General features: G+C 38.2%; 1 protein-coding gene across 2 annotated transcripts; it reads right to left on the bottom strand.

Annotated features, from left to right (window-relative positions):
* Positions 1-699: 699 nt before the first annotated feature.
* LOC129571004 (glutamate receptor ionotropic, NMDA 3A-like) lies at positions 700-8,687 on the bottom strand. Of its 2 annotated transcripts, none has more exons than XM_055450738.1 (12): positions 8,339-8,687; positions 7,863-7,994; positions 7,564-7,690; positions 6,984-7,246; positions 6,026-6,104; positions 5,363-5,613; positions 4,962-5,155; positions 4,407-4,540; positions 3,994-4,268; positions 3,394-3,680; positions 2,888-2,958; positions 700-2,749 (listed from the first exon to the last, which is right to left on the bottom strand). In XM_055450738.1, exons 1-12 carry the CDS (start codon positions 8,685-8,687, stop codon positions 1,765-1,767), a joined length of 3,147 nt encoding a protein of 1,048 aa, XP_055306713.1. In that variant the 3' UTR covers positions 700-1,764. The 2 variants fall into 2 exon arrangements, with proteins under 2 accessions (XP_055306713.1, XP_055306714.1); XM_055450739.1 differs by having other exon boundaries at positions 2,888-2,955.
* Positions 8,688-9,861: the final 1,174 nt, after the last annotated feature.

Genomic DNA, 9,861 nt, shown 5'->3' with positions numbered 1-9,861 from the left:
GATTTTTCGGTCGAATGTCGATTTTTTTAGAGTTGAAATTGAAAATGTGGCTAGAAATATGTGAAAACATCACTCGATTTGGTCATGTAAGTACCCAAAATGTTCGTAAGGGATCATACTAGATGTTCAAAGGCAGAAGAGGTAGAAATCGTTTGCTTTTATCTGTCAAATCGAAGCTCATGTTTGTGATTTGCTAATTTTGGCCTGAAATTTGTCTTATATGTGTGAATCAATTGTCGCCAAATTCCATCCAAATCGCAATCTGACAAGTACCAAAATGTTTGTACAGGTTCTGGCTACACGACACAAGTCAAAAACTGAACAGAAGCCCACCGCCTGGGTGACCAGTAGAGCGAAAAATGCAAAAAATGCCGAAAATTTGGCATTTTTCTTTTGGTCATTTTACACTGTAACTGGCCCAGAATGCCTTTTCAAGGCCTGATTGGTGAAAGTTATAGATATTGACGAGCCAAACAAAACCTCATCATCAGTTTTTGCCGAGAATTGGCTGGAAAAATGATTTAGGTCGAAATGTTGCGATCTAAATGGCTTCCGAAATCGCTGTCATGAAAATTTTGATATAAAAACTGGCAGGGTATTTTATATGGTAACTATATGATTTTTTTGGACAAAACCTATTTTTTTGAGGTATATTTTTCGAATCCGGTCGGCAATTTTTTTTGTGGACAACTTTTTTTTTTGAACCAGTCTAGTGTGGGTGTGGGTTTTTTCCCTCATCTGGCTTTCCAACAATCATATACATATAAAATATCTAGATATAGTTTGAATTTGAGAGAGTAAACTAAAACCGATTACATCTCATACACATTCACGCTCGGCGTGAACAAGAGACAGCGATAAGGACAGAAACAAAATTTTGTTTAACCTCTGTATAAATATACGTAGCTCGAAAAAACAACATCTTCATCTGTATGTGTATAGCATAGCATTTTTTCCCTTCTTTATTCCCTTTTTTCATCCAACAAAGTGTGCTTGACTCAAACATTTCTCTTTCCATCTCTTACTAAAATTTCTATGTAAATAGTGTAATGTCAACGACGAAAAAGAAGACGAAATAAAATGAATAAAATCATGTTTGTGTGTTTTTCTTCTGTTAAGCTAATTTATAACGTTGCTCGATTCACATCAAGTAATTTCAAGAATTAGATAAATTTTCAAAGCATACACCAAGCATCATTTTCAATTGATTGACTTTTTTTGCTGCTCATCTATATCTGATCCAATTTTTCCAACAATTCCCTACGTTCGATCACTTTCAGAAAAAAAAACCAGAAAGTATTGAAATTGAGCGTATTGTTATACTCTACTTAGCTAATTAGTTTTTTTTCAAATGTAATTGTAACTCTTGATTTTTTTTTTAAATTTAAAATCCCATTAAAATGGCATTTGTCAATTTTTTTTTATTCTCTACACACCACAATTGTGATGCCAATCATAAATTTTATTTTCCTATTTACTAACAAAAACGAAGTTGATTTTGTCATACGAACATATCTGTCATGATCAAAAAACAGTTTCTGCATTGTGTTTAATATTGTGCCCATCAGCACTAATATAAGATACTAAATGGCGATGGCGTTGGCGATGGCGAGATACACAATAGCAAAATGCAATCGCAAGCCAATTGCGAATGGAAAATTTATTGATCCACACACACACAAATGCACACAAATTCAATCGAATGGGTGAGTGTGTGTGGATCGTCCAATGTTACCTGTGTGGTTTTTAGTCGTCTAGCTGCATTCACGGTGGCTCAGCGGTTCGATCGGGTAACGATGAATTCTTCAGGTATTCATGAATCTCAGACTGTGAACTTTGGCTCAGCCGAAGCAAGTCCTCACGGCTCAAACGCTCTAAACTGATTTGTGATCGCTGATTCGCCCTTGTCAAACTCCCGGCCGATGAATCACTTTGATACGGTGATGTTTTCAACTTACTCGATGTATCACTATCAACGTCCAAATTGTCAAGACTCTTTTGTCGCTGATGACGAACGATGAATTTTTTCGGCAATGGTGGCCGATCAACGGAATTCGGTGTGTTTTCAACAATAGTTACGGTCGGTCTTGTTTGAACCGGTGGGTGTTTTGCGCGTAGCTCTTGATGTAATTTTTGTCGAAGTACGGCTGCCGATCGATCTTGTTGTAGAAATGATGGTTCGAGGCCTTCTTTTACCGGTGGCAGTTCGTCGTCACAATCATCCCTACCACTGTCCGATCGATCGCGATGATATGAATCGAAACTGATTTTCGGCCGTTTTCCTGGTTTTTTCAGCTTCACCGCTAGTATACTGGATTTTTCTACATTTTTACCACTAAACGTATCGTAACGACCTGACAGTGCTTCGTTCGATTTGCTAATGCCAAGTGCGGCTAAATTTGAAGCGGATAGATTTGACCCAGATATTGTATCATATTTATTTGGCGATAGATCGTTTTTGCCAAATTCATAACGCCGATTTAAATCGGGCGGTGAATTAGTCAAATCACGACTCAATCGTCGTCCAATTGAATCCATTCGATCACCTAAAATACTATCCGTACTAAAGCGTCGTGGCGTCAATACGGATGAATTTGAACGCGATCGACCGTCTTTTTTCAATGCTGAAAAAATACTAGGCTTCGGACTGGCACGTGGCTTGAACAACAACGGTGGGCTTTTAATATGGTCTTTTTGCGATTCAACCTCGGTAACTGCCGCCAAATTTTGCCGTTCCACTTGCTGCGCCCTGTTTTGTTTTTATGTAAGCAGAGAAGAGAAAAATGGAAATAAAGCAAACATCAAATTTAGTATCCTTTTATGCAAATTGATTTTTTTATCGGTATGTATTATGTTTGCAAGCTGTTATTATTAATTGGGTATTCACCTTCGAATTTCTTGAATCATTTCAAAGAATTGTGCCTTACTTTTGCGGCGACGACGTTGTTCATCCTCCTTCTGGAACAAAGTTTGATTACGAATTCGGAAAGAAAACGACAGTATTTGCAACTAATCTACTTGCTACGTTTAATCGACGCTCTACATCACTTTTCCACTTCATTGCACATTCGGTGTGCTGTGCTTCTCTCTCTCTTTCTCTCGTACAATTTGTCAAATTGTTATTGTTATTATTTCGTTCTTATTTTTTTTATTTGTCACTTTGCTAAATTGTTTTCCATTAAATGGTTTAATAGTGGCACATTATATGCCGCCGTTTTGTTGGTTATCTCTTTTTCTATAGTATACATCCATAACAAAAACTTGTACACACGCCGCACCAACACACACACACACACATACACACAATGAATGGAAAAACAAATGGTGGTGTAGACATCAATCGGTGCGTAGCACTCAATAAATAACAAGACTATGTGTAAAGCGCATACGAACCCGTTTGATGCTTTTTTGGAATAAGCTAGCAATTTGTCCTTGTCGAATCGAATGTACTAATTCGCGTGCAGCATGATGCGGCGATACCAATTCCACACAGTTGATAAATCGATATAATTTTTGGCTAAAAAACATAATGTTACGCGATTTCCAAATCGTTCCCTTCGGTTTGAGACGCAACGACGGCAACGCATATTTATAGAACCAATGTTCGAATATCAAAATTACAACACCCATCACCATGCCGAGGCCAAGTAGTAGAAAAACTCCGGCTACAGCAGCCACACCTATTTTATGTACGATGATGACGACGATGATGATATATATCGTCGTGTCCAAAATGAAGAAAAACGAGAATAAAGAAGAAGAAGAAAAAAAAGCAAAGAAATCGAAAGAGGAAGACAGTGAAGAAAAGAAAAATTGGAAGCAAAAGATGATAAATACCAGAGAGAGAGCAAATCGATACAATTTATATGAAAATGGAGAAATGCGCGAATGAATATGAACAAAAATCACCCAATCAAAAAGAAATTTAGCCAAACGAAGACGAACAAAAAAAAAGAAATGGAAGACGAAGGCAAATAATAATTGAACACTTGCCTAGTGGTCTCGGTGTCACAATCTCCGCTTCATATTTGAAGCACGGCAGTCCACCGTACCATTTTTCCGTGAGTATGTCCAGGTATCCATTAGTTGAATATTTAGCGATTAACGCCGATATCGATTCTCTCAACGGAAATCCTTTCACCATACCAATGGCATACGTATCCTCAACGAATGTCTCACCGATGCGCTGCAAACTACAACCATGATCTGTGGCCCGATAATAGTCTAAGATAGGCGAGTCGGCCATCAAAAGATCAAGCGTCCCATTTCTGCGTTTTGTTTTGTTGTGGAGAGGAAGAAGAAAGCATGCGGAAAATCAGTTTCACACAAACACAAGGAAAATGAAGTGCAGAGCAAACAACAGATGCAACGTATGAGTGAGAGAGATATATAACAAAGTCAATTACTTTAGCCCGCGTATGCCATCCTCAATGTGATTCAACGAATATTTTTTCATGTGTTCCCATAAATGCTTATCCTTGTTTTGTACGTATGATTCTGCGGCCGATGCTATGGGTGCACCCACTTTCTGGGTCGTTAGCTAGACAAATATGCATAGAACAAAGAACACGATAAAACAATGGCATCAATTGAAAAGACATATGCATACGTCTATATACATGTATGTATGCAATGCGAATACAGAAGAAAAAATAAAGTCGGTGAAATTGTGAAAACAATAATATTTCATTCTTTTTCTTCTTTTTTTCAGTTTTCCTCCAGCAATTACAATTCATTGAATATTAAAACCATGGGAGCGCAACAGTGTTGAATACAAGTTCCAGAGCATGTTATAGCATGCTCGCTACACACACACATACTCTCGTTGATTGTTTTCTGAGTTGGTCCATTTGAAGGGATGTTTTGTTTCGAAATTATTACACGATATGTCATGAAAAATGCATACAACCGTTTTAGGAGGGCCAAAAGTTGTTTAAACACACACATAGAGAGATACTCACCGATGAGTCGTAACTGCTGGCTGCATGATGAAAAAATAAACCGGCTATCAAAGCGGCAATGTTTGCAGTGTAGGAAGCAACAAATATAACGCTGAAGCCACCCCAAACGTTTATCAAAAATTTGTTTGGCCACGACTTGGGCGCCTTAAATGCAACCAAGTGACCACACAATAATCCCCACATCACCCACAATGCTGTGGAAGAGAAAAACAAAAGAGAAAATGAGAATATGTAATTAAACCCGACATGGCATGGTATTAGTCAATTGGTTTGAGACATCTGAAATGGTCATGTATCCATTGACAATTTTAAATTCGATGAACTTGCTAGACGTTTCAGCAACAAACCGAAAAATATGTAATATGAAAGAAAGAAAAAGACGAAAGAGTTTTTCTACTTACCAGATGACAAGCTGAAATTCTTGCTTCGTTGTCGTCCCCACGGGTTTAAGCCGAACGGACTGAGCCATTCATAGACCGCGACAGCGACAGCTGTTATATTCAATGACGTGAAAATGGCAATCCAGAGCTCTGGCGAGAACGGCAACAAAAATGCAAGCAGAGGAATTTCGGATTTCCTCTTCGGAGACGCTAGCAAAGACACTCCACTATGGAAGTATGGTATACTGAAGTCAATCGCTTGAGCTCGGGCCCTATACATTATTCAATATGAGATTTTTTTGTTTGTGCGGGGGGGGGGGGGGGGGGGGGGCGAGAAGAGGATCGAAAATACCAAAAGCGTTAAATTCAATATTTTAAATGTGCTGTTATTTGGGAATGTCGAATTGGGAGTTTACGAAAACCGAAGAAGAAAAAACAGAAAGAGAAGCAAAGAAAGCAAAACAGGGAATAAAGACTAGATGAGCATGCAAGCGGAACAAAAGACGGTCTATTGTCCAAAAATTTGTTGAAAATTCATTGCGGAGAAAAACAGCTAGGTGAATGGAACAGCATGTTAACGTTTGTTTATCGCGGAAAAAATTGAATGAGAAACATAAACGAAACGCCAAACACATTAAAAACGCGCACGCGGCTCAATGGAGAAACAAATTGGATTTGACTTACTTGGAAACGCTTAATGGTGCAAATGACATATCAGCAGATCCGCTAACTAAATCTCCGATGATTCCATTCCACTGATCATCTACGCCATCATAAAGATGGCAGAGCATGAGGTTGGGGAAGTTTTCAGATACGAGATGACAGCACGAACGGGAAAAAAGTAAAAGAAAACAATTACAAATGTTTTGGTTAGCCCACTTGGGCGAAAGTTGTGTGCTTTTGTGTTTGTTTTGTTATTGTTGTGTGATTTCTCCATGAACGGACCGGGCCTTTCGTTCGGTTGACTAGTCGGTTGCTGGTTCATTTTTTTAAAACAAAATGAAATGAATGTGGCACGAATGAAATACGATAATTTTCGGTTCATTGTATTGCGTGTAAGATCGATTGTGTCTAACGTTCTGAGTGTGTTATAATGCTTCCATTATCATTTTAGGAAGTTTGCCTATGTCTCACATTAAATACAGATTTATAATTAAAGTGTGAATTGGCAGTATATCAGAAGGGATCGACTAAGAAGGCAAAGAGAAAAGTGCTACTGCTACTGCTACTGCAAACATTTCTCTCTCATTCTCTCTCTCTCTTGTTGTTCAACATTGAGTTATTGAGCATTATGTATTGTGTACATCGTTTTTGCATGGTGTTGTCCGCAACCAATTGTACACCAGCACAGAGACTCCACAGTAAACACGGCAACTGCTCACTTTTATCATTTGTTTGTTTGAACGAACGAACGAACGAACGAATGGATGACAAGCAACCAAAAGGTTGAACGGCATCGCCAAGGCATTTTCACAATCTATAGCTATAATTTGCAAGATAATTTAACGTAGCGTAGCGTGGCTGTATTTTTGTTTTGTATGTATTTCCTCGCCTGGGTCTCGGTCTAACAATGCCGAACTTTATAGTGCAGTCATGTAGGAGATATGTGTAATTTAGGTTTATTGTTTGTCTTTCTACTTACTGTTGGATGTCTCATCATCGACATCATGATCCAACGACGACGATGTTGTAGGCTTGTTGGATGTGCTGCTGCTGCTGCTGCTGTTGATGCCGTCATTGTTGCTACTATGCTGCGCTGATTTGCTTTTTATAAAATCTTTAACATCGCGTTGTTGCCTCGAACCAAATAGCTGATCTCGTACTACGTACAGATGAAATTCGAAACCCAACTCGGTGGCGATGTTATCAAGCAAATCCATTGTAAGTCCATAGCAACATTTCGTACTGAAATGTTTTTAATTAGACAATCAAATTCCATTTTTACTTCACTTTGTCCCATTCTCTGTCGCTTTGTTTCTATATAGCCATATGCTACAAACATTAAAATTCGATTTTCATCAACCTTAAGCTGTACTAGCTGCTCAAGCTTAACTTTTATCTCTCCATTTATGTTTATGGATGTGAATGTGTGTGTAGTTTTCGAGTGAAAATTGCAAAAACTGCACATATAAAAACTGGTCTATGAAAATGAATTTCGCTTCTTCGTTTTTCTCTTGGGCTAGATATGAATATAGATTATGTTGTAGTAAAATGACTCTTACTCATGTGAGATTTTCTCATCGAGTTGCTCTGGTTTGGGTGGTAGATCATTTCCGTGTTCAACGGCATCTTCTTCTAGCCGATCTCTGGTCTCGATTGCGTTGAACATCAACGTTAAATTGTGTCGTCCTATTTTGCATCGAATATTTCGTATCGGAAACATGACCAAAACGATTACCAATCGAATTACGTCAAAGAGGCGGAGGTAGAACACATTAATACATATACTCAAGGGGAGATGGGAAGAGGGGGAGTGAAGTGTGCTTTTCAAAAGCCGAAATTGAATCGACAAAATACATACCGACTGGAGATACGCGATGACATGGTAACCCACGCAAACACAAACCATCTTCGTCCAATTCGGATTCCATGACAAATGGTGGCGCCAATGCTGTTACGATTCGAAATACCGTTCGGGCTCCAGCCGACAAACCTGTTGGAATTAAGATTGAATTTATCGATTTTCAACGCCAAAATCCAACGCACGAAGCATCAATTGTGTGTCATTTCATCCTCGTCTAATACCATTGATTTTACATGTAAAATAACAACAAGAAACGACGAAAGTGACCTCTCGTAGCGGCACAGTTGAAACTAACGAAACAAACACAATTGAACATGTCATTTTCATGTTCAGTGTTGGTTCTGTTGTTTGCCGTAAAGCCGAAGAGAGATGTCTACAGCTTAGTGGCGTTGAATGACATTCAACACCCATGTGTCATTTGGTCCAAATGCAGCTACCAAAGCAAGAAAATAAAATTAAAAAAAGCCATCTACCTGATACAACGATATCTCCACCCGGCCACACAATCGTGTCCAGTTGAACGCTCGATGCTGAAACTAAGCCAACACGACGCCACCTCGGCGTCGAAATCACATTTGCACCTTTTGTCGTCGTTGTTGTTGTTGTCGATGTTGACCGTTTTGCTTTGTGATGTGCTGTGAAACTGGCGGTGGTGGTGCTGGAGGATTTACTTTGAAATAGTTGGTTATCACTAATTTTCAAGTGATACGGATGATCGCTTGGTACCAAATTTAGCAATTCAAAATTTGTTGTTAAGGCTTGCTCGCTGACACCATTATAAATTGGTCGTCCAGACAGTGCCAATTTGGTAGCTTCTCTCATTGCTCTAAAACGATGTAAAATACAGAGTTTTTTTTTCTTGTTTATATTCATGTGTTTTTTTCCCTGTTAAGCTAAGTACACAGTTCCTTGTGAAATGAAAAAATTTCTCCGGTGAAATTTTCACCAGTGATCTTTGTATCAAGTTTTTTTATATTCAAATTGCAAGTATAATGATTTTTGATATATAAAACAGTTAGCTGCTATCATTTTCAACACAACATATCAATAAATTTGTGTTTTGAATTTATTCTTCTATTTATTTTCGCCTCTAAAAAATTTTTCACGGTCGTGAAAAATTTTTCGCGTTCAAAATGCACGAGAAATTAATTTCACGACCGTGAAAAAATTTGCTGTGACCGAAATATATAGAAGAATAAATTCAAAACACAAATTTATTGATGTATTGTGTTGATAATGATAGCAGCTAACTGTTTTATTCATCAAAAATCATTATACTTGCAATTTGAATATAAAAAAACTTGATACAAAGATCACTGGTGAAAATTTCACCGGAGAAATTTTTTCATTTCACGAGGAACTGTGTACTTAGCTCAAGTGGGAAAAAAATTGCAGATGACCTCTCCGATTTCGCTCAAACTTGGTGTATAAACTTCTTATGGCCAAAAACTCGCAAAGCCAAAAAAATTAGGGTGACCTTCCCCACCTGATGAAAAGTTAGAGTGACCCAAATATTGAAAAAAATGAAAAATGGCACTTTTTGACATTTTTACATTAGAAAAGTGTGGTACAAACTTTCAAAACTATATGCATGGTTGGATAGATAATCGATGGGGCTACAAAAAAGTCCGCTATGACCACCCCATCCGGGCCCATTCAGGCCCTGAAAAGTGGGTTCAAAGTATAAAATGTGAAAAAAGTCAATTGGACGTGGTTTTATTTTTTCGAATTTTTGGGCTTAAAAGTCGGCCCACCTCAAATTCTTGAGTTTTTCGATATTCCCTAACTATCCGCCAACTCATATTTTATGAGAAAAAAATTCGGTGTTTTCACCATTTCCAATGGTTTTTCGACTACTTACTTTTTTTTCACACCAAATAGGTGGTCTGACACTGGTGAAGTGTTCTGATAAAATTCTCGCCAGACTCCAACGAATCAAAAAATAACAATGTTTGGGGTCGTCCTCCCCTTTGGAAGGGAGGGGGAGGCTAAAAAA

This window comes from Sitodiplosis mosellana, unplaced genomic scaffold, assembly GCF_009176505.1.
Source record: "Sitodiplosis mosellana isolate CC-2019 unplaced genomic scaffold, AAFC_SMos_1.0 Smas_scaffold_954, whole genome shotgun sequence".
Lineage (NCBI taxonomy): Eukaryota > Metazoa > Arthropoda > Insecta > Diptera > Cecidomyiidae > Sitodiplosis > Sitodiplosis mosellana.
Note: the sequence above shows the minus strand (reverse complement) of the source record. Positions and strands in the feature narration are given on the sequence as shown.